This window comes from Metarhizium album, assembly GCF_000804445.1.
Source record: "Metarhizium album ARSEF 1941 chromosome Unknown scaffold_39, whole genome shotgun sequence".
Classification (NCBI taxonomy): domain Eukaryota; kingdom Fungi; phylum Ascomycota; class Sordariomycetes; order Hypocreales; family Clavicipitaceae; genus Metarhizium; species Metarhizium album.
This window is the reverse complement of record NW_024467613.1, coordinates 708-24,800: the sequence shown is the minus strand read 5'-3', so window position 1 is coordinate 24,800 and position 24,093 is coordinate 708. Positions and strand designations below refer to the sequence as shown.

The 24,093-nt window shown below is 53.9% G+C and overlaps 6 protein-coding genes across 6 annotated transcripts; 4 read left to right on the top strand and 2 right to left on the bottom strand.

Moving 5' to 3' along the window:
* Positions 1–3,729: 3,729 nt before the first annotated feature.
* MAM_07918 (glycosyl hydrolase) lies at positions 3,730–4,878 on the top strand (the record flags this gene model as incomplete). Its single annotated transcript, XM_040826716.1, has 1 exon — positions 3,730–4,878. One exon carries the CDS (start codon positions 3,730–3,732, stop codon positions 4,876–4,878), a length of 1,149 nt encoding a protein of 382 aa, XP_040675247.1.
* Positions 4,879–6,330: 1,452 nt separating this feature from the next.
* On the top strand, positions 6,331–10,174 carry MAM_07917 (beta-tubulin cofactor d; the record flags this gene model as incomplete). The annotated part of the gene is made up of 3 exons (XM_040826715.1): positions 6,331–6,501; positions 6,567–9,397; positions 9,460–10,174. The coding sequence occupies 3 exons, from the start codon at positions 6,331–6,333 to the stop codon at positions 10,172–10,174; spliced, it is 3,717 nt and encodes a 1,238-aa protein (XP_040675246.1).
* Positions 10,175–13,635: 3,461 nt separating this feature from the next.
* On the top strand, positions 13,636–15,253 carry MAM_07916 (uncharacterized protein; the record flags this gene model as incomplete). Its single annotated transcript, XM_040826714.1, has 2 exons — positions 13,636–13,970; positions 14,080–15,253. The coding sequence occupies 2 exons, from the start codon at positions 13,636–13,638 to the stop codon at positions 15,251–15,253; spliced, it is 1,509 nt and encodes a 502-aa protein (XP_040675245.1).
* A 968-nt stretch (positions 15,254–16,221) lies between these two features.
* Positions 16,222–17,174, bottom strand: MAM_07915 (DNA-directed RNA polymerases II 24 kDa polypeptide; the record flags this gene model as incomplete). Its single annotated transcript, XM_040826713.1, has 2 exons — positions 16,222–16,977; positions 17,085–17,174. 2 exons carry the CDS (start codon positions 17,172–17,174, stop codon positions 16,222–16,224), a joined length of 846 nt encoding a protein of 281 aa, XP_040675244.1.
* Positions 17,175–17,829: 655 nt separating this feature from the next.
* On the top strand, positions 17,830–19,640 carry MAM_07914 (uncharacterized protein; the record flags this gene model as incomplete). Its single annotated transcript, XM_040826712.1, has 3 exons — positions 17,830–17,970; positions 18,214–19,401; positions 19,518–19,640. 3 exons carry the CDS (start codon positions 17,830–17,832, stop codon positions 19,638–19,640), a joined length of 1,452 nt encoding a protein of 483 aa, XP_040675243.1.
* A 1,400-nt stretch (positions 19,641–21,040) lies between these two features.
* On the bottom strand, positions 21,041–21,823 carry MAM_07913 (uncharacterized protein; the record flags this gene model as incomplete). Its single annotated transcript, XM_040826711.1, has 2 exons — positions 21,041–21,575; positions 21,648–21,823. The coding sequence occupies 2 exons, from the start codon at positions 21,821–21,823 to the stop codon at positions 21,041–21,043; spliced, it is 711 nt and encodes a 236-aa protein (XP_040675242.1).
* Between the last annotated feature and the right edge of the window lie 2,270 nt (positions 21,824–24,093).

The following is a 24,093-nucleotide window of genomic DNA, read 5'->3' as shown; positions in this document are numbered from 1 at the left end:
CAATACTCGCTGAATACGATGTATGTACGACATGCAAGGCTCGGGAAGAGATGGTGTTTGGTGATGCAACACCCCAGCTTCCTCTCCACGACGGACAGTTGGTCAAGCCCTTGATTGATGGATGGATGGCATGGACCTGGCAACGTGGCTATGCTACACATGCGTAACATTTTGCATTCAACAAGAGGATTAACCCGATGGCGTGAATTAAAGGGCGAGGAGGGCACCTGCAGACTCGACTCGTATGCCGTACGCTCGAGGGTTGATACATCATACCATCATCTATGATGCTACATAGTACATTCGTGCCCTCCCTCAGCAAGTTGATGTGCAGACAGACCAGGGGCAGCAAGCATGACGTCCATGCCTCAAATTAGACGGGCCAGCCAACCAACTACCCTGCACGTTTAATGATCTGCATGTCTGCATGTCTGGCTGTATGCCTGCAAACGCACAAGAATGTGGGCGCCAGGCTTCGCCTCAGGTAGCCAGACCGCTGCTGACTTGGGTCGAGTTGCTGTCTTTATTGCCTTGCGGTGTGCGGTGCGCATAAAAATGCCCTCGTAAATCAAAAGCGCAGCCACTCGCGACTCACGGGGCACATCGAGATGAATGGGCGACGCAGGCAGCCAGCCGGCTCTACGAGCCCTGCCCAGAGTCTGTTTGTCTATGGTCTGTCATTTCTTCTCAGGTGGCCAGGCGTGGTGGCGCATCGGAGTTGAAAATATCTTGTTCTTCGCAGTTGCTGGTGTTACATGTTGTGGGTAGCAACGTGCCGGGGAAACGGCTGGGGTTGTGGGTTTTTCGCATGAGCAAAGCATGCAAGGCAACTCAAGACATGATTTCAAATTGCAATCTTGCCCGGAGCCGTTGGCGCCTGCGAAAATGGCGGCTAACAGGCGGCAACGCGAGAGAGGGAGAGAGAGTCAGTCCCTTGACGTGTGATGGACGGATGTGGAGCTGTTGCGTCTCAGCCACATCCAAGACAGCGGCAACAGAGTCTAGTACGTACGCCGGACATAAAAATAGCGCTCAAGAAGCCGAACTAGCAAGGGTGGTTATAAGTCTCCGTGTTTATCGGGTTCCGCTCCGTGTATTTTGAATTCCAGTCGAGGCCAGGCGCCGTACAAGGCAACAAAGGCCATTTGTTTTGTTCACCTCGACCGAGGTTAGGCTGGGCTTGCGAACGTCAAAGTTGCACTCGGTAATTGTTGAGCTGGTGCTTCGCGCTGCCGGTCGTAAAGGAACCAGTGCTAGCGCAGGTTGCGATCTCTTGCTGGTCATGGTATATGATATAGGTGTGTCAATTAGCATGAGCTGGCCGCATGGGTCAATAATGACCATCTACGAATGCTCATCCTCTAGAGTCTAGAGCGTGCCCCTGAAGATCCCTCTCCAATTTGTTTGCTGCTCGTCGTTCGTCCGGCCGGGGCGACTTGCGGCAATGTGACGCTAGAGAAGCTTAGCGCGCAGGCAGAGGATGAAACCGTCGTCGCAAAGGGTGTATGGTGTCTGGTGTCTGTCTGTACCTGACGGGACTTGTGCAAGCGTACAAGGCTAAGTTGGGGCCCAGGTCGAGCCAAGGTAAAAGAGTCTGCGCAGTCACGACACTGACGATGCGTGTTGGTGTTGGCAGCAGGAGAGGGAATAGAGGGGCGGAAAGAAAAAGGGGGCGTCGCGGGACACGGGAAGGAGCGATCTGTCTCGTTCGCCAAGGCGATGCACCCACTCATGATGCGCCATGTCATGCCTTTTTTTTTTTTTTTTTCGCGCCCAGATGATCCCGTCAACCGGCCTATGCGTAGGAATAGGCTCACATGGGCTCGCACAGCAAATTTTCCAGCGTCGACAACGGTCAGTCACTTTTCCTGGAGACATTGTCAAAAGAATGTGCTACATGACGCAAGTCTGGGTAGTGACAACCTTGGTTTGACGCCACGGTCATGACGCGGTCTAACCTTGGATAGGCTTCTTTTTGTGCTTCCCCGTCTTTGTGCTCAGGCCGTTCGTTGTCAAGAACATGACGGGCATAACGCGGCTGCCAGCAACCTTCAAATCCTACTCAGCTCACTTCCAAGTAGGAAGGAAGTAGACGTGGTCGTACGCCGTGGCATCACCATGTCACCCGCCGCATCCTCACCGCTCAGCAAACAACAGCATGACCACGCATCAGTGCGACCCTTGGCTGGCAGATACGACGCCGTTGAACAAAACGGGGAAATTTCCAAAATAATCGTAAATGGTACAACAAAAGAAGGAGTATTTTCGTCTCAAGCCCCCCGTCAATGGTGCCGCCACGGCCGCCAAAGCTACATACGAGGAACAAAAGTTGGCACTGTTGTGGTCCAATTATGCCACTCGTGGTGTATCTGATATGCTTTGGACTTCTTTGAACAAGGTGGCGACAGGACGGCAGAACAAAGACGTCGAGTCTAAATTTGAGTTCATCACCCACCGCACCGTTATCAGATGACGTTTCTTTGTCGATGACGCATGGTACCAACCGGCTCGGGACCCAGAGCATTGGATAGCTCATACGTACATACCTACTACCTACGTGTCGCACCCACTCAGCATGAAGAGCCAATCTCCCGGTGAAACACCACGGCTGACCTTCAAAACCGTGCCCAGGCTCTTTGACACCGTGTGCAAACTTGGCATGTACTTGCGGAAACAGACGCAGCTACGGACCAGTCAGTAACTAACCGACCGTGATTCGTACTCGACGGTGAACACCAGTATCGGAACGACATAAAAAGTTGACAACTGCCATTGAGCCTTTCGGGTGACTGCCGAACCGAAAACTGCGGACTGCGGACTGCGGACTGCGGACTGCGGACTGCGGACTACCGTCTACGCATTTTGCTCTTGCTAGGGGAGGGCCTCATCGGGACCAGCGCGTCCGTGGTAGTTATTCAATGTCCAATGTTATCCAAACTCGGCGCCAAATCCATTGCCTGCACCAATCGCGGCCCTCCGCCTACTCTCCCTCGGCAGCCTGCCGCCAGATCGGGTGTGCTAGGCTGGGCTTTCGGTCGCATCGCGGCTCCCCTAGCTCGGATTCAATTACAGGCATCCGGGCCAGGGGTGCCGGCATTGCCTCATGACACGGGTGGCTCTAGTAACAGGCAACGGGCCTCTGGGCTTGGCTTCGTTGATGTGACACTCTGACAACACCTAAAGAAAAGAAAGGCCAAAGGGGCGGGGGGGGTTCACAGGCTACAAGGAAAGACATGGTACGTACTTCCACAGCACTGGCACGAGATGCTGGGTGGTCCATGGGCTTGGCCCGTCATTCACGCCAGGTGGACGAGAGACTAGAGTGAGCTTCGTCCAGTCGAGTCAAGCGCTGCTTCTGACCTGAAGCATGGTTGTGAAAGGGGGGTGGGCTCTCCGAAGCCCGTGTTATAATACACCATCATGCCCGACTCATTCCTGTTGCCAGACTCTTACATAACAGTTCGTCTCCTTAGATTCCACAGCCGTTGATGTTGTTGAATATACCGAGGAACAAACTATTGCTTCCTGTTTGGTTGTTCATATATGGCAACCTCACACGAATTTTACAATCGGACCTCGCATGACAGTATATACCTTTCATACGTTCCTCGCCGCCTGCTCTCTTTCTTATTCCCATCGGCCGCCGCAATATCTTCTTTGACTGGTGGTTGAGCTTGACATCCTCTGAAAATGATTCTGAGCTGCGCCTACCGGGTGTCTTTGCTCGTGATGTCGGCATATGCCGCCGGAGCTGAGGCAGCCAATGCGAAGGGGTACACGCAATTTGTGGTTTCGGCGATAAGGGCATTGAACGACGATTGGTATAATATTCGCACAGGTATCTGGGACGATGCTTGGTGGAATAGCGGAAACGTCATCACTACCTTGGCAGACTTTGCGTCAATACGGCTTGGCGAGGCCAACGAGCTCAATGTTGGTGGCTACCTGAGGAACACATTTTACCAAGCCCAAAAGGTCAATGTCAAAACAGCCAAGTTTGTTGACATGTCTGGCATGGTCAAGTCCATTTACTGCCTGGACCAAGATCGTGGCTGCATGGCTAAGCGAGAGTTTTTGGGCAAGCGTGGCTTCGACGATTTTATCAACGATTTTTACGATGACGAGGGATGGTGGGCTCTGGGCTGGATCAAATCTTACGACGTCTCCGGAGATCAAGCCTATCTCAATGCCGCCATTGATTTGTTCAACGACATGCGAACAGGCGAAGGCACCGAGTGTGGCGGCGGTATTTATTGGAGCAAAAAACGAGACTACGTCAACGCCATCGCCAACGAGCTCTATCTGTCAGTAGCTGCAGCCCTAGCTAGACGAGTTCCCGGAAACGACACGTTCAAAACAACTGCCATGAAACAATGGGACTGGTTTGAGAGGAGCGGCATGATCAACGCGCAAAACCTAGTCAATGACGGACTCGACAAGTCATGCAAGAACAACGGTTTACAAACCTGGACCTACAACCAGGGCGTTGTCCTAGGTGGACTCGCTGATCTCTTTTTGCTTACCAACGATGAAAAATATATAGAAAAAGCGGTAGCCATTGCTCAAGCCGCCATCAAAACATTGTCCGGCAGAAACGGTATTCTCATTGAGCCCGACGGCTGCGATGCCAGACTCAATTGCGGCAGAGATGGCTCACAGTTCAAAGGCATTTTTATTCGCAACTTACGTTATCTCCATGATGTTGCTGCCCGCCAGGAATTCAAGGACTACATCATAAGGAATGCCGACTCCATCTTGGACAACGACAAAAATGGCGATCGTTTCGGGGTGGCATGGGCCGGCCCCTATGCTCAAGCCATTGGCGCGACACAAAGCAGCGCATTGGATGCGTTGGTTGCGGCTGTCGCTGTCTCATAGTACTAATACTTATTTCATAATGGCCAGTACACGACTACGGGGCCCTGGGGTTCGAAATAGGCTGTTTTTCCGATTTTCTTTCTTCTTTTTGGCTACAGCATTGCATGCCAGATAGGACTGGCGTTTTGACGGAACATATCTGTTTCTACGGAGTACCATTTTACCCATTGCACTGCTGCTTCCTGTAAATATCAAGCAGGGTTGGTGGATGATTCATAGAACACGCCATGCGTGGTCCTCTGCAAGACTGCATCAAGCTTCATTATTGCTTACATTTGTATGGACTATATACCACGAACACAATAAAGAGAATATTTACCCATCAAAAAAACCGCAGACCTGGAGACGTGCTCAGAGGAACCTGTGAGCGCCTCCTCCTCCATCACATTTCTCGGGAAACAGTTCTCGTCACTACTCGATCCGCCGACAACAAAGTTGCACTTATTTGCAGACTGGTGTCCTTGTGATGCAGCCTGGTGTTGATTCAAGCTAGGAGAATTGTAACAAGTGTGATTCTCTGTGTCTTGAAAACCCACGTCTTTGCCGTTGGAGTCCTTCACACAGGATATTCGTAACCGGCGACGCTTCGGAACGAAAGTTCTCTGCATGAAACAATAGTTGAGGGCACTTCTTTGTTTTCTTTTTCCTTTGTCTTGCGAGCGTCCTTGCCGTACTGGATAGAGGGACTTTTCTGCCACACAAGACGTGAATGGCTGCTTCGTCTACTCCGTTGTAAAACACGATTGGCTGGGAGGAGGTCTGCAAACAGGTCGTCACGGAATCCATGTGTCCACTCTTTCAGACCGTGGTTCCCCCCAAGTCTGACGGAGGAGGATTACCGTCAATAGAGGGATGGGAGTGTGAATGCATTCTGAGTTGGCGGCTCCTCCAGGCGTTTCCATATTTTCAATTTGGCCTCGATAACGAGGTTGCACGGGTGATTCCTGCGCGGCTGAAGTGGCTTGGCCGTCTCTGATTGATTGGCATGTTTTGAGTGAACAATATTGAGTCGATGTATAACTTCTAATCTGGTCACCACTGGGTGAGATGGCCAACTACCATGGAACGAAAGAGACGCAGGATGGTATTTTCAGGGTTAGGGTTTGACGAGTAGAAGGCAGGAGGCAAGTGCTCATGGGTGGGGCAAATTCCAGAATTCCAACTTGGGTGCGCAGGGCATGAAGGTGACAAGTTGCAACACAACCGGGGAGTGCCAGGCAATACCGTCAGCCTTTTGGTGCGTGCTTCACACCAGCTCCAGTGTCTTTCGAATCGCCCCCAATCTTGGCTGTTGTCAAGGCGCGTTTTGTTCGGCACCTCGACACCCGTCCGCCTCGGCGAGGGGATGCTGCCGCCTTGGACGTCTGCCTGACGACAACCTCCGGCGCCTCTCACGACTGGAAAGTCTCGAAATCGGCTGATGTACGCAGAGAATTGCACAGTGTCTTCAGAATGGATGCCCCGGACTCGGAATTCGATGTCAAGCTGCAGAAGATATCCGGTGACCTGATCGCCGACCTTGACCGGGCTCTAACCACCTCCCTCCGCAAACCAGATGGCCGTGGCGGAACTCGGGTGCGGTCCTTTGTCAGGGCAAGAGAGACGTTCAAGTCAACTACCACGGTACTCTTTTATGGCGTCTACTCTGAGCTACTCTCTATCTGATTGGCGATGCTAATCTTTCCAAGATTCTCGACATGTATCAGGAGCTTCCACAACTCCTCGATCCTCATTTACCGAAATGGATCCCCCTCTTGGCAAAGTCGTATCTGGAACATCTTCAAACACGCCGCGGAGTCGAGAATGCTCCCAAGCAGCCTCATCTTCTTGTCCCCGTTGACTACGCAATCTGTAGGATATTGTATGGTTTCTGCAAAGTCCGCGGAGAAAAGGTCATCATTCGCTTTTTGAATGTGGAAACTAGGTATCTGGAGGTTCTTCTTTCCGCCATCGAAGAAGCAGAGGATAAGCCATCCGCTACTGGGGGATCACACGCCCATGGATGGGAGTGGGAGCAACGCTATGTTGTGCTTCTTTGGCTCTCGCACCTCCTGTTGGCGCCGTTTGATTTGTCCACCATTTCGACGCTGGATATTGAGGAGTCTGCCGCCACGCCTTTCCCGGGCTTTGAGTGGCCCGAGAATTTGCCTGGGATTACAATTAGAGTGATTTCTCTTGCAATCAAGTATCTCTCGTGTCCAGGCAAGGAAAAGGACGCGGCAAACGCATTGTTAGTAAGGGTGGCTATGCGTCGAGACATGCAACAGCTTGGTGTGTTGGATGCTCTGGTCCGCTGGGCGCTGGCTTCGCTTCGACCACGAAAAGACAGTCCCCCCGAATCAGCGTATTTCTATCTGGGCATATTGTCATTCTTGGCGGGAGTGTTACGAGCATCATTACAGACTTCGGACATGGACACGTATCTGCCTGCCATTTTTCAGGGTGTTTATGATGTCACCCTCGCGAACACTGAGGTGTCGAAATCGATCATCAAACTAGCAGTGGTTAGAAAAATGATCCTCAAAGTCATTCGATCAGTCATTGTGTCTTTGCTGCGGCAGAACCGGCAGACCATGGTCAACGCTGAGATGACCGAGGCAGCCATTGGCTACCTGTTGGACAGTGTTTCTGACAAAGATACCCCGGTGCGGTTGTCAGCCAGCAAAGCATTGAGCCTCATTACCCTTAAATTAGATCCCCGGATGGCTTCGCAGGTAATTGAAGCCGTGCTTGATGCGCTCAACAGGAATATTCTCTGGACAAAACCAGCTGGCGATTATCCAGGAGGACCTACCAGGAATTTGTCGGCTGTCAATCCGTTGGAATGGCATGGCTTGATGCTCACGCTCTCTCACTTGCTTTATCGCCGATCTCCTCCGGCGACGCAACTCTCAGACATTATTCATGCTCTACTTCTAGGCTTGTCGTTTGAACAGCGAAGCACATCCGGCGGTAGTGTGGGCGCCAATGTTCGTGATGCCGCCTGCTTCGGCATATGGGCGCTCGCTCGTCGATACGCCACGGAGGAGCTGTTGAATGTTCCCACCACATCTGTCTTTGCGGCAAAGGCCCATGCAAATTCCAGCTCTATCTTGCAAGTTTTGGGTACGGAGCTGGTTGTAACTGCCTCGCTAGATTCTGCGGGAAATATCAGACGTGGTGCTTCTGCGGCTTTGCAAGAGCTCATCGGACGCCATCCAGACACAGTTGAGAGGGGAATCGAAGTTGTGCAGACCGTCGACTATCACGCTGTAGCGAGAAGATCACGGGCTGTTGGGGAGGTGGCCACAAAGGTGACGAAGTTGTCCCGTCAGTATGGTGAAGCGCTTGTCGAAGCCATTCTAGGATGGCGAGGCATTGGGGATGTTGATGCTCAATCCCGACGGGTTGCCGCGGCGGCCTTCGGCGACTTGACCTCAGAGCTCGCCCAACTGGACGCCACGCCGTCACCATCTCGGTTCCTCCAAACGATAAAGCTGGTCACGGCGCATATTCAAGCCTTGGTCAAGCGTCAAGTTGAAGAGCGGCACGGCCTGTTGCTGTGCTATGCTTCTGTTCTGGACAAAATTTCGCAAACTCTCCCGTTCAATCCGAGGCAAGGAGAGCCTCAGGCTGATCCAGCACTAGTTCAAACCGTTCTCAGTTCTGTGCATGACATCCTGGAAGATTGCCGAACCACCGAGTATAGAAGGCCGGAGTTGATTGCTGAAGGAGCCAGCTGCCTAGTCGTGTCTGCTCTCCCTGTTATCGAAGCAGCTGTTCTTGGGAAACAGTCAGATGCGGCACTTGTATCGGGTCACGGCCTTTTATCTTCGTCCCGTTCATCGGACTACATAACTTCAACATCAACATTGTTGAGAAATACCCCACGTCACAAGCAGGTCGAAATACTACTCCACACTCTGATGTCTGTTACCCCGACATGGCTAGCCAGACATGAGCCAGAGACCGTTGAACCAGCCTCTGAGGCCGCACTGGTCCTTCTGCTCTTCGCAGCAACCAAAGACCAGGAGAGGATAGTCCGAGAATGGGCAACAACTGTCGCAACTAAGCCTACAGCTAGAACCGCTACCACCGGCCAAGGCTACTTCCACGCATTGGCCATGGCCCAACCCCTCGCCAAACAGCTCAATCCTTCATACCCGGACATGGCCTGTCAAGCATTTCTAGACCGTTGGGCAAAGGACGACGACATTGACGTGAGAGTGACTCTGCTGCAAAGTCTAATCCGCAGCCATCTGTTGCAAGCAGAGGCAAGCGTGTTTCTAACGTTGCTCGTTGAGGGACTAAACGACTACACAAAAAGTGCTCGCGGCGACGTGGGCTCACACACTAGGGTACAAGCTCTGAGGGCCGTCGGGAAGCTATGGCGCCGCGAAAGCGACGCGGACACCAGGTTGGACGTCATGAAGAACTCTTTCGGGGAGTTGTTCCCGTGTATCTTGCGTCTGGCAGCCGAGAAACTTGACCGTGTTCGTCAGGAGGCACAAGTCGTAGTGACCCTGGTAATGAAGGAGAGGTACGCCAATCTTTGCCTTGGCCGTTCAGAAATGCATAACAAACCACTAACAAAGAGCTCAGCGATCCCGGGTCCTTTTGCTCTCTCACGTTCTCCTCAAAGACCTATTTCGAGACTCTCCTGAAGCTCGTTCTGTCGGACTCCCTGTCGCCAGCCCTCGAACCTTCCGAAATAGACAGGTCAGGATGGATGTCGGAACTCATGTCCGGGCTGGTCACGTCCGCCGACACTGGGAGCGACGACGTGGTCATTGCAAGCCGTGCAGCTATCACAGATTTCTGTGAAACATCTCAATGGCATCTCGACATGGTCTGCAACGCTCTGGCGCTAAAGCTGCATGCTCACTACGCAGATGATCGCACTGCTGTGCCTACGCTGGAAATCATCGCATTCCTGTTTCGCGTCGGTTTGTTCCAACGCAGCAAGGGGATCAACCTGCGCCATTTGTGCCTCCATACGCAGAAGGCAGGCTATAAGACGGGGAGCATCCGCAAGCTCATAGCTTGCGTTAAAGTCTACGGCGGGGTGGCGAGCGTGTGTACAGGGGACGGTGATGACGAACGAGAGGTGACACAGGCTGGGGTGAGTGAAGCCAGGAAGAGATTAGGGTCTTTGATGGCTCACCCCTGGCCGCGGGTCAGGAGTGTCGTTGTAGATGAGATTTGGGGGTTGTCTGGCTTTGCTGAAGATGGTGGCGCCAGGTTGACAGGTGTTGATTGGTCTGCGGCTGGAAAGGAGCACATCAAGGCCACGGCGAAGGCGTTGGGGATGGAATGACTGGATTCAGAGAGCTCCATTGGGGCCTTGGCAGTCCGGCGCGACGGTACTCCGTAGAGTCCAACAGATGCGCCAAAGACTTCTGAAAGGGGCTTCGGCACCCAAGGTGGCTCGTGTGATGTCAGGAGGAGCGCGTGGGAAAACCGACCAAATTAGCTGGCCACATGACCAGCATGTGAGCTGCGTCCTGGTGAAATCAGCGAATGAGGTTGTTGTCTCAAGCACGATGGCAATCCAATGGGCAATCGGACCAATGTCATATTTTTGGAAGTTGGTTTCCAGAGTTTCGGGACCTGACGTGAGCGTGTTTCAACGCCAAAGGGCCATACGGAGAACTGTACGATGTACGGAGCAGGCATGTTTGAGCTAGTTGGTACCTGGGTGATCTGCGCAAGCTTCTCGCCCTACGGAGTACTCGGTAACATGGCGACGATTTCAGCCAGGGGGTCTTGCGGCAAACGAGGTTGGTCCGATGTCATGGCCAGCCATTGCGTGTGTCATCCATCCCCCGCATTAGATTGCAGGCGACAAGGGGGGTGGGGAGCGGAATCAAGATTGTCCATTGCTCGGGCGGCGTCGAAAGGCCCAAAAGTTCCTGGATCAATGGGAATAGTCGGCTGGAGCAGGCGCCCCGTCAGCATGTGCCGCTCCGAGAGTTGTCCTCGGCGATGGACTGCTGCCAACAGACATTCGGTGAGCTGAACTGGGGGGGAGACTGGTGGCGTCTGCTTTATTGATTGACGGGTTTACAAGACGAGGGGAATGTGCGTGTGGGAAGTTTTGAAAGGAGGAGGGGGGGCTCGAGGACGACCAGGGGAGGGGCTTGGAGCTGTCGAGGCGCGTACGCACCCTGTGCCCAGGGCCGAGGTGTCCAGCAGCCAGCACCCGATCCGGTACAGGTACAGTGTTTGCGTTGTGCCGACTGCAGAGTCCAGGGTACAGAGTACTCCGCGCACAACTCTACAACGTCCCAGCCCCTCGTGCCTGCCTGCCTGCCTGCGCCCTGGACTCGACTAACTACTCGTTCGCAGGCAAGCGGCTGCAGCCCACTCGATGTGTCTTTTCAGCGTGAGCACTCGGAATTGGGGAAGCCGAATCGTCGCGCTATTCATTCACATCATGAATCCTCCACGGTTCCCAATTGAGCAGTCTGCCGGCCCGGCTCGCCTCATTTGCCACCTTCAATGCAACCCGCAGGCCTCTCTCTTCTGCTGACAACCCGAGGCCTTGGTACGGACCATGTTGTACGTGCTACGGGGGACCAAACACGTCTTGGTCGCGACGACAACCAGAGGTTCCATACGGAGTACGGAGTACAGCTGAGAAGCCAAAGTCAACCTGACCACATGGCCATGGCAAAGGTCGTTCAGCTTCGCCTCGCTTGTCGTCTGAAACATGGGCGGTTTGTTCCACGGAGTTCGGGGTAAGCTGCGAGTCCAGGCGGCTCGGTTCAGAAATTGGTCGCGGCTGACCCAAACCTACCCGATGCTCCGACCACGGTACATACAGTTGAGCAGTTCCCATCGGAACATATTCGGCCATCTTGTGCGACAATGTGTGAGATGCTCCGTCTCGATGGAGGGGGGAAAGGGCGCGAGTGAGTGACGCAGATGCTGCGGACCGACGACTCCCCAACGCACCTAAATTAAGCATATTCAAGTGTTTGGGCCCAGGCGGAAGTGTCTCAACTCGAGCATGTCAATTACAACAAGTTGCAGAGCAACTCACACTTCGGCGACGGGCAAGCTCGAGAATCGACTGCGAAACAAAACGCGACGGGTACCAGTTCTTAGCCCAAAGTCCCTTTCATCTCGCAAGGATCCCCCAGCCGAGAACTGCGAACTGCCCTTGCCTCTCTCTCCACGCCTCCAGGTGGCGTGTCCCGGTACGGCGTACCTGTGACAGGTCTGGCCTTTTGGCTGCCTACCCCATCCATCCCATGTCTTTCAGTCAATGGAAATTCTGGTGGCGCAAGTTGGCGTCATTGCTCCATACTTCGGTCGTCGAGGATTGCCCAGTTGGGCCCAGGCCGAGCTCGCGTGATTGATCTGGCAGAACAGAACAGAACAGAACAGCATCCAGGGGTCTGGCAGTGGCGGCTGTGTGGCGTTGTGCGCTTTCTCGGTGTCGTGAAGCGCCTATTCTTACACAAGGGGCTCGCAATGTGCCGGGCCTTGACGCGAAATAACCGGTCAGCGCTTTCGACGGTGACGAGGAGCCAATGTCGGCCGTCTACTTCGTCTGCTGGATACAGTCTGGCGACACGAGACGGCCGGATGGAGACCGATGATGATGATGATGATGATGATGATGTGTGACATTGGCACGACGAGCGTGGCTGACGTCGGTGGGCGTTGACGGCAGAGTACCGGACGGCTCTACTCCGTACTAATACGACACGATGTTGCGCGGCGGCGTCGTGGACTCGTGGGCCCCCGCCCTTGTCCTGAACATTATTCTGGACTCCTCCAGGTTGCCGCTGCCGCTGCCTCTGGTGCTGGATCTCGTCGTCCATTGCTCCGCCGCAATTTTTTTTCCTTGACCACCCCCGGCCAAGCTGCACGTCCGTCCCGCCAGATTACGCACCGTGGCCAATCGTGGTGGGAGCGGAACCCTGACGGCATCCACAACAGGCCATCCACCGAAGCCATTCACGGCCGGCTATCCTGACGTCCGACATCCACAGTAGCGTGTCTGTGCCACGTCCTCCAGCAGATGTGGCGCTGTCCGTGCTTCATGCGTGGTCTCGCCGCTGCTAGCTGTTCCCGCCGGAGGCTTCACCAGTTCAGAGGCACACAACGTTGAACGGATATCCGCCGGGCCCCCTCATCGCGTGCCGACTCGGCCAGCGGCCATGTCAGCCGCATTTCGCCAGGCCTTGCTTGGCATGTTGTGTTCGGTTACGGAAGAATTACCTCGTTAGCGTCCTGGTTCACATCGTTTGGAGTCGGCCCAGCACGACGCCTCCACATACAATGGCCACTTTGGACTCCCACATCCACCCTCCAGGCTCGCGACCTCTGCCTCTTAATTCCTTCATACTCTTGCCTTGCTCGCTCTAGGCCATACTGCTGTCGAAAAAGAGAAGTCGCCGTGTGACCGTCCCTGCCAGTGCTATTGGCCAATGTAAACGTCGGATACTGCCAGTAATAGCCACATTGCAAGGCCCGAATACTATCTATCCGTTGTAGTCAAGTTGACTGCTCGAATCGTCACCACAATCGTCAGCCTCATGTCGTCTTAGCTCTCAGCACTCTCGGAATTTCCGTACCGACCGTGAGGGCCTGGCCTTTTTTTCTCTTCCTCTCTTCTCTCTTCTTCTCGAGCCCGGTGTTGCCATGCCCAACAATAGCAGGGTGTGAATCGGCTCCGAAGAGTACTCTAATCTTTTCCGTCTCGAGATATCCTCGCTCGTCGAGCCCAACCTGGTGCTCGACGGGCGCGGAGCGAATTGAACCGCCATGCCCGTCTATTCAGTTGCTCCCGATTTGCGGGCCTTCCGCGACGACAAACCAACGCTGCTGGTCTGTTGGTGGGCAACGTCGTTTTGCACGCTAATGATATTGCTGCGCGTCCTCGGTCGGTTTATAAGAACGGAACGGCTGTTCATCGAGGATAAGATTGCAGCACTGGCCTTGATCCCGCTCATTTTGCGAATGGTTTGCGTGCATTTCGTCCTGATTTACGGTACAAATAATGCCAACTTCGCCGACGTCAACCTCACCACTCCACAGTTACATCAGAAGAGCGTGGCGAGCGGACTAGTTTTGCTTAGCAGGTTCTTTTATGCTGCAACGTATGTCTCTCCCGGGTCTCCGGCTGTCTACGCTACACTACGCGCTCGTCTCTCAGGCTGTGTCCCGTCGACGTGGATTCGACTGGTGAGCTAACACTTGACATCACAGGCTGTGGATTCTGAAGTGCTGTATTCTCGAGTTCCTCAAACGCATCACAGACCTCACCTGGGAAAGATCCCACCACACAGCGCTCATCGCGATTCGTTGGACCTTGTTGATCACGTTTATCGGCGTCGTTGTCAGCGATTTGACTGAATGTCGGCCGTTCAACCATTATTGGCAGGTCCTGCCAGATCCTGGTGGTCAATGCCGCCAAGGATACGTGCAGCTGATCACCATGGCCACTTGCAACATCTTCACCGACCTTTTACTCGTCGTATTCCCCATACCCATTATTTTGCAAAGCAAAATGCTCGTTCGAAGAAAAGTACAGCTTGTTCTGTTGTTTTCGCTGAGTTTGTCTGTCAATGTCGTCACCATTTACCGATTGCCTCGCATCATACAAGCGCATGGTCGGCAGCAGTACCGCTCTCTTTTGGCCTCGGTCGAGCTGTTGTTTGCGGCCGCAGCCGCCAATGCTGTGGTCCTCGGCTCATTCGTTCGTGACCGCGGTGTCAAGAAGCACAAGTTCCACCGCAATTCCTGCGCCGATTCTTTTGATCGGTCGTCCAACCCTCGCAGACCGACTCTACACCGACAATGGGGTAGCGACGAGGATCTTGTGAGGGATGTCGGACTGGGTGTCGATGCGCAACTGCGAGAGCAACTGGATAGCCCCGACACCGAACATTTCGCCCATGCAACAGAGGCGGCGCAGAAGCTCGACCATGACGTGAACTGGCAAGTCTCGAAGCGCCGGAGCCATGCGGAGCAAAGCGACGACTCGCTGATGCCACACGACCCATCAGCCAAGGTGGACTCCAGCAGGAAGGGCACATCTTTCTTCGACGTCGGCGGCTTGCTCGAAGACTCGGTGGCGGGCAGCAGCGGGGGAAGTTGTAGACCGGGAAGCTACACGTCCTCTACGCTGGATGCCGTTTCAGCCAGCACGGCTCCTCCGCCTTCAGTACCAGCCTCCAACTACGGCGCGCGACGAGGCTCGACAGCTTTGTTGCAGGATTTGGGCGGGTTGCTAGGACCACGTAATACCAAGACGGCCCGGGCGAAGTCCAAACCCGGGACCGAGCTGCAGCCCATACCACAATCGCGCGAGATGCAATCGCACAATCGCCAGAGAGGGCCGTCGCCAGAACTCATGGACCTGGGCGGTCTGTTGAGCTGACACGACATCACATGTTCCCTATTCTTCGATGGGCACAAATGAAGGCGGCTCGAAGGCAACGTTGTTTGTCACACATTGTCTCGCTCTCCAGTTCGGGGACGCATATAATTCTCGCACAAAATTTTTGCTTTATTGGACGTGGAATGTGACACAGGTCTTCTCCAGCGTCATATTCTCATGTCTTGGACACCGGTTGTCAACTATGGAGCTGGGGCACGTAATGACCCTACGCACTGCACTGTCAGATAACATTCACCACGGACACGTTGGAGGAGAGCGAAACTTATCGATCTCTTTGCTCCAGTGGTCTATTCACGGATCATGCGCCTCAAGCGGAGGATAATGATTTTTGCATGTCGTATTAATTTTTGCATAATGCGGGACGGGGCGCGATGGGAGGTGGTGTCACGGTGCATACGCAGATATACCCGGCAAGAAGCCATGTTTGTGGTTGTTCAGTCAAGGACGTGTTAAACAAGCCATGATCGAAAGCCTAGGCATATTGCCATGGTCTTGGTCGTGCATGGCAAATAGTATATACATGTACGTTTCACAGGGTGATTGCTCGTCATGTCGTCAGATGTTCCGCCATTCCGATGAATGGAAGCAGAGAGTGCCATTGTGTCTTGTCCTGGACGGAACTCCGTTTCCTCCCCCGGGGCGAGATGCAAAGCCGCAAAGAACGGCGTGACGGGGCTATTCAAAACCGGACTGTGTCTTTGGAGCGTAACCGTGGTGGAAACTGGCATTCTGCAAGGGTTTCACGTTTTCCGAGCCACGTAGCAGCGAATGCATAAACCCCTGGAACGCCGCGGTTTTTTCTCAGCCCAAATGCTCAACGTGATTCGCCGCCATTCCCACCGACACACACGCATACAGCAAGCATACACCACAAAAGGTGGGAAAAAAAAAAAAAGAGCCGATACCCCCCCTCGACAAAATCGTCTCCCAACGCCTCCCTTCTCCCTTCAGACACATAGTCTGTAACTGGCATAGCGACCGGCCGTCTCACTGACTCGAATGATCTTGACGACCTGTCCTCTCTTCAAGCCCAAATACCTCGCCACGGGATCCTTTTGCAGAATCCTAGGCAGCTGCGTCTCCTTCAAACGGTATCTCTTTAGGAGGGCCGTCTTCTCGTCCCTCGAGAGCAGCACGTGCCGCGGCACCAGTTCGTGGTGGGTGATGTTGACCAGGAGATCGCCCTCGAGGAAACACTCAATCTTGGCGAGGTTCTCGACGCTGGCGAGGGACTTGCGCGCGGCCGGGGACAGCGGGACGTGGGTGACCATGATGCCCGTCTTGTAGTTGTTTGATATGGTGTACTTGGCGAACTGGCGGATCTGGCCGACGCCGAACTGCTTGTCGGTCAGGAACTCGACCCAGACGGGGCCGCAGTCGGGGGCGGGATCGGGGTTGGACTCTGTCGCCGGCGGCGTGTTCTTCTTGAGCATGGCGTCGCTGGGACGTGCGGAGAACTGGAGCTTGGCGCGGCTGGAGGGTGCGCGGGCGGTTAGTTTCTGTATGTAGCTTGGTCTTTTCGCTGCAGCAAAGAGACCGGAGAGAGGGTGCCCTCGTGGGTGGGAAAGGAGCGCGAGGCCACGGCGTAGACGGGGACGGAGACGGGGACGGGGGACGTACTTTACTGAACCGTCGGGGTTGCAGTACTCGTCGCGGAAGCGGTCCAGAGAAATGTTGACCTCTTCCTCTGCTAGTTCGTACTCCTGGAGAAGAAGGGAAAAAAAAGTCAGCCTACGGAACGTCTCGGGCGAGGCGGACATGTCGCGGCGTCTTCGTCCTGCCGGCGCGGACGTGACGTGACGTGACGTACCCGATCGGCAACCATTTCGTGAACCGTTCTCCAGGCGCGCCAAAGCCTCACGACCTCCTTGGACTTGGCGTCGTTTGGAACGTCGTCCATGGTGACCAGCGCGGCGCGGCGATGCGGTTGATTTGCGGCAAAGACGGGGAGGAGGCAGAAGTCGGCGGTGGTGGTTGGGCGTGCCGAAAGATGAAATGTCGTTGGAAAATTGTTTGTCCTTGCTCGTGGCAGCCTTGCGGCCGGCCGGGCGGGGCTCAAGGGGCGGGTACGCACCTACCTAGGAGGTACTTGGCACTCCGTGGTGACTTGAGTACTTGAGTAGGTACTAGGAACTTGCGGAGTACCGGAGTACTTGAGTCTAGGTACTTGGAGGTAGGTACTTGCCCACGCCGTACAAACAACGCCTCAACTGCTGCGGGTCCGCTGCTCGGGGTCTTCCTAGCGGGTCCCCTAGCGGCCCTCCTAGTGGTCCTCTTCGTGGCTGCAGCCCCAGCCAATCCCACCCCACCCCTAAAAAAAAAGAGACAGACATGGCAAAAAGAGCACGACGGACAAGAGCGGACAAGAGGCCAGCAAAGAGACTTCTTGAACTTGGACTCTCGACGCTTCCCTGCTCTTCTCCCCATCGCCGTCACCAATCCATCCATCCCTCCATACACATCTCGTCTGTTGCTCGCGGGGAAATCCCTCGACGGCTTCCTATCGGCCTCTTCCACTCGGTATTCTTTTGGCACGTCTCCTTCGACAAAGTACAATGGCTGAAACTGCTGCGCCCGTCAAGCCTCAGGCCCCCGTCGCCGAGTCCCAGGCCCGGCCTACTCGTCCTGATGAGAAGGTCTTCAATGAGGCTCTCGCAAAGGCTGAGAAGGAGCACAAGGCGTCTATGGATCGATTGGTATGTCAAATCAGTCGCCGACTTCCAGAAGTCGAGCCCCCCTCCGCCTCGTTCCTCTTCCCCAAATCTCTCTCCAACACCCACCATTTCCCCCTTTCGGTTTGCGACGACCGACACAAATCTTCAAAATGTCGCATGGCTCCAGGGAACTTGACATCCTGCGGCATGCCATTCATTCCCACTGTCTGCAAGCGCTCCCTCCTCGACATCCCGCTAACCGCATTTTGAAATCCCGCCCCATAGAACGCCATCAAGGCCAAGATCGACGTGGCCCTGCCCAACAAGAACAAGGATCAGCCCAACCCTGCCCAGAAGCGACGTCAGGAACTCATTGCTCAGGCCAACGAGATCCGCCAGAAGCAGGCCGGTGGCAAGAGCGCCCGCACCACCAAGCTCGACCAGATTAAGCGTCTCGATGAGCAGCTGCGCAGCCGTATTGCCGAGCAGAAGACGGCCAAGGCCAAGGTTTCCTTCAAGAGCGCCGAGGATGTCGACCGCCAGATTGCCAGCCTCGAGAAGCAGGTCAACTCGGGCACCATGAAGCTCGTCGAAGAGAAGAAGGCCCTGTCCGACATTTCCAACCTGCGAAAGGTCCGCAAGAATTTCGGCCAGTTCGACGACTCCCAGAAGCAGATTGACGAGCTCCGCGCCAAGATCAAGGACATCAAGGACACCGTGGAGGATCCCGAGCAGAAGGCCTTGTCCGACCAGTACAACAAGATCCAGGCCGAGCTGGACGCCATCAAGGCCGAGCAGGATGAAGCCTACAAGGGCATCTCCAACTTGCGCGACGAGCGCTCCAGGCTCCAGGCCGAGCAGCAGGAGAAGTACACCGCCATCCGGAAACTCAAGGACGACTACTACGGACAAAAGAAGGCTTTCCAGGCTTTCGAGCGCGAGGCCAGGGAGAAGGCCAAGGCCCGCCGCGAAGCCGAAAAAGAGCAGTGGAGGAAGGAGAGCCTGAAGAAGGAGGCTGACAAGGCCCTTGCCGAGGCCAGCTACCCCGCCTACTACGATGAAATTCGCCGCGCCAACAGCCTGCTCCAGTTCCTCGATCCTACCTACAAGGCTGAGACAAGGGGCCCTCTCACCACCGACAGCGGCCTCGGCGCCCAGGTCCAGAGAACTGTGGATGACTCTGCTCTCAAGGGTACCAAGCTGGTGCGCAAGGAGGACCGGGACGACGAATACGCCCCGGCCGTGAAGAAGGGAAAGAAGGGCAAGAAAGGGGGCGCCTCTGCCACCGCTGCCCCTGCCGCTGCCGCTGCCACCCCCACCAAGTTTTTCAACTGCCCTCCCTCTGTTGTTGAAGACTGCGCCTTCATCGGTGTCGACCCCCCAATGGCCAGCGCCGACGTGCCTGGCGTTGTTGAGAAGGTCAAGGCCAAGATTGATCACTGGAAGAACGACCGGGAGGCTCAAACTCAGCGAGTAAGTGGCATGGCGATTCTGACACTGACAACTCTAGGATTTGTACTCCACAGAGTATACATGTGTGTGTGTGTGTATGCGCATGCATGAATACAAAGCTGACAGCTGTTGTGCAGAACATCGAAAAGGCTAAGAAGCAGATCGAGAAGCTCGAGCAGGACGCAGTCAACGGCGACCAGGTTGCCGAAGTTACTGAGGGTGTCAAGGATGCCTCTCTTAACGACAAGCAGGAGTCATAAATTCGACATCCTGCAACTACCGCCGCGCGTACTGCCACTTCAACATATCTGCTTCCTGGTCTCGTCCAATCGCCCCGCGATCAATACGGATATCCACCTAAATCGAAAACTACCAAATCTCTCGCACATGGAAAAGAAAAGAAAAGAAAAGAAAAGAAAAGAAAGACATCATCCTACCTACTGGATTCACTTAAGAAAATAGATGACAGGCAAAATTGATAACTGGGCTGTTTAATTACAAAAAATCTGACTGGGTACAGGCAGTTGCGTAGCAAAAGCGTGGCTTTCTTTGTTTTTGAAGAAGAGTGTTTTGTCTGTAACATGGGCGTCAGTCGGGTTCCTGTAGGTGAGGAAAGGGGAAGGTCAGGGGGTGGGGGGGGGAAGAAACATCTACCGTGTTCAAATCATCCGTCTCGTATCATGACTGTTGGCCGAGGTGAGGTTTTGAATGGTGAGAGCTGTCACGTTAGCAAGCGTCAAATGGCCGCCACCATCGAAAGGGGCCTCAAGTAGGAACGCATTCGGCCCTGGCAGGAACAGGAACTCAGGACCAAGCCGCATGTCCGAGCCCGAGCCCGAGCCCGAGCTTAGCGTGTTGCACCCCTTGGTGCCGCCGAGTCGACATGAGCGAAGGGAATAACTTTACGCAAGCTACATTCCACATCCAAGCGCGGCTTACAATGACGGCTTCTCCCAGCCGCCGCGGGTGTCTGTATATCTTCGCTCTCATAAAGAAAGATGCTGCGAGAACAGGAAAACAAAAATCAACGGATAGACTCACAGGATACCGCCAAATAACGCGAGACCATGTATACACGATCATCCCCCTATCTCGACAAAACTCCGCCGTCAGTACCTGTGCCCGTCTCGAAATCTTAAATGCGACCATAAATTCCTCGTACAGATTGCGCCCGCGCCCGCCACCAGAACTGAATGCAAATCTATATCAACGGTGATATCTGAAGGGATGTCAAACAAAATGAGCGATAGGAGACTTCATTTCTTTTCCTAGCTTTCACGGACACCACATGGAGGGTGTTACGCGATGCTGACTTGCTCCTCTTCCAGTCAAAACGAAACCACCATAACACACTGGATGCCTTCAATTTGACCTGCCTACAAAACTCCGTTCGCTAATCGCAAACTGCAGGCTTCAGCACGTCCTGATCCAAACTCGTCAACATCTCCAAACAAATAGAAAAAATATATCTGAAGAATCTGTCGCCTGTTGATGCAAATGCTAGAAATAAACATGGCACGCGTTTTGCCGTTACAAGTCGCACATCGCTCAATGTCGTCGGCTGACCGTATATCATTTTAACAGATGGTGTTGTAGCTCCGTCTTGGTCTCCAAGGGATATGCGTAAAGATTTATTGCAGCGTAGAAGCTGACGAGCCCTTCACCTGAAACCTCCGTAATAGGATGACGATGGGGTTGACATGTGCGCAGTAGCTGGTCGACGAGCTAGTGGCTGGGAACTTCGACGGTCCAACGCCATATCTCGACCCGAATACGGGGTCGGTGGGAACGGCACGCTGGGCAACGCTGGGGGCGCTCTTCGGCCATCGCTGCTAGCGCTTGTACTTCCTTCGAGACTGCGCCGGGTAGCCTTCCGGTGTCCATTTAGAGCACTCAAGGGCGGATCTTTGACGGCCGCTTCATCATCAGATGGCAGGGATAATTCCACAAGTCCGTAGAAGTACTCGAGAACCTCGGGATATCTTTGGACACTTGCCTGCCAATCTTCATCAATGCCACGCTTAAGTGCCCCCTGAGCCTCGGCGATTTGGTTTGGATGAGGAGGGGCATTGTAATGGTAGAAGGAGTGGGCGGTAATCTGATCCAAGTGCGTAGTGTGCGCGTTTTTCCGTCTCTCAGTAAGCAGGCGAAAATACTCCAAGACGTAGTCTTGAGCATGGCCCCGGACCCAAGAACTGTTTCCGTCACGTCAGCAATTGCGCATCTGGCAATAACGCCATGGCAGTTGGTGAGTAAACAGGACTGACCGTATGTCGTCGTAGACTGATCTCATCATATGGTCCTCGGCTTGCCGAATGGCTATGTCCAGACCTCGGGCTTCACATTCACAAGCCAAGGCGGCCGGTGCATGACATATAGCACAGTTGGGGTCCATAGAGACGGAGCCCTTGGGGGCCTTTGATGCTAGAGGTCTAAACGACATCTTAGTAATGTGCCAAGCGAGAATTTGGTGGTGGTGGTGGTGATGATGATGATGATGATGATGAATCCTGGGTCAGGGTTTTGTGGCTTTTTCGGCAACGTAGCAAGGCTGAGATGCTTTCTGGGGACGGAGATGAGCCATCGAGCAGCCCAGGTCAACGTAAACCGCCAGGTACCTGGAAGGACTAGTCCCAAGGCAATTCCACAGTCTTTGTAATGTTGTCGACAAATGAAGTCACGTCGAAGCTTGGACACATCAAGCTGGTCGTGGTTGGGCACAAGAGCAAGCGGGCGACAACGTTGCTAGGTCTGAGGAGTGAAGGCGGGGTTGGAAGGGAAGGGAGGGAGGGAAGTTCAAAGAGAAGCAAGTGGTGAAGCAACTGACCTGTTGGACTGGGGGCGATCTACGCGCGTAAGGGAGGAGGGCCTTTGCAGAAAGGTGTGACCATGGGCGGGCGGTTCGTCTCGAAGCAGAAAAGGTCACCAGATGTCTTCCGAGATATCAGAATCGTGCGCCAATGACCAGCCTCCTGCAGCTCCGGCACCAAGGCCTCTTGTTGGTTCTCGCGGCCCGGCACCAGGCGTGGTGGAGGGTGAAGACGAGGGAATGGATGGGCGAGGCTCAGAATTGGTGTATGTTTGTTTGCCGGCCGGTCCAGGCGAAGGTACGGGAACCCGGGACACGAAGATAGAGTACGGAGTAACAGGTTCGGAGAATTCCACTCGGTGCTGGGCTTGCGCTGTCGTGGTGAAATTGGCAGACGAGAATATACCCGCAGGCAAAAGTCGGTCGACGAGTGACGATTGCCGATTGAAATAGGCACAAGCTGGCCCCCCCCCTCCCCTCTCCTGGACGGGACCAGGGCTGTCCGTACAAGCGGTGGAAGCGGTGGTGCCACGTCTTGAACCTGTCGTGGCTCACGGTGAATTCTCACACCCAGCTGGCTGCAGCTGTTATGCACGACCGCCCAATGCTCGCTGTCAAGTTGCAGTTCGGGCCCAAGGTGCTGCTGAATGGGGCTGCTTGCACGGGTGGATAGTTGGAAGTTGGAACGTCGAGGCTTGGTTGAGCAAGGGGACGAGCTCTTGCGCAAGATGTTCCACGGTCTTGCAACGTCGTTCCCGGCTGGTTCCGGCCATGGTAGATGGCGGAAGATGAACAAGATGATGGAATCAGGACGAGACGAGCTTTGACGTCTGAACAGTGGAGCGCCGTGTGATGAGACGCATGCAGGACGCGGAATGCAGGGAGTCGGACGGAGGAGCAAGAGCGTCGTCTGCTGACGAGGCTTGGTGAGGAAGGGGCGATCCGGCCCGCGCTGTTCAAATTCAAATGCCCAAGGTCGCCGCTGAACCTCACACGAGTCCACGATACCGACCGACGGGTGTTTTGTCTCCATTCACTCTGTGTACAGTGTGAGGAACTCGCCATGACGTGAAGCTGCGGTTGTATTTTCACGCAAGTCGCCACGCTTATCTTATCCTTGCATGCGGAAACTCGTCTGCTGCGATTCATTGTAGTAATAGGCCCTTGGGGGGAAGAAAAGCAACCTCTCTCACACCGATCGATCCCGTGTGGTCGTGCGAAGTTGAGTTGCCTCCTGCACCCTGCACAAGAACACACAACTCCCAGCTTCCTCAACTTCGGCTCGCCTATAACTATGTATAGACTGTTTCTCGGTAGCACAAAAAGACAACTGAAATCCCGGAACCGTGCTATTTTAGTAATTAGTAGTGAACATATTTATTTTTTAAAGTAGTTTAGTCTTTATAGCTTATTAGCTTTTTAATAGTTTTTAGCTAGTACTTTTTTCTTAACTTAATTTCTATATATAAAGAAATATAAGCTTAAATTTTATAAAAAATTATATATAATATATATATATAATTTTTCTTATAAGTAATTTATATATAATAGTTTTTCTCTTAGTTTTTGTTATAGTCTGAGCTATGCTCGACCTTAAAGATGCAATGCAATAGATGCGCTGCACTGCGATACGCAATAGGGGACATAAGCCCGTGCTAGAGAGAGACCTATATAGTGCCACATTGAGCAAGCCGTACGCAGCTTGTTTATTACGTACCCTTTTAGCTCAATAGGGTCCGGCATACCACCGGGATGACTGCGGCTGGCACCCGCTATAGCCTAATAGGGCTAGTTTATTACAGCTATATTTATTTATTATCTATTTTTTCTACTTTTAATTTATTATCTATGTATTTTTTATTTATTTTAACTTATCTAGCTATAATTAACTTATAGCTAAGGAG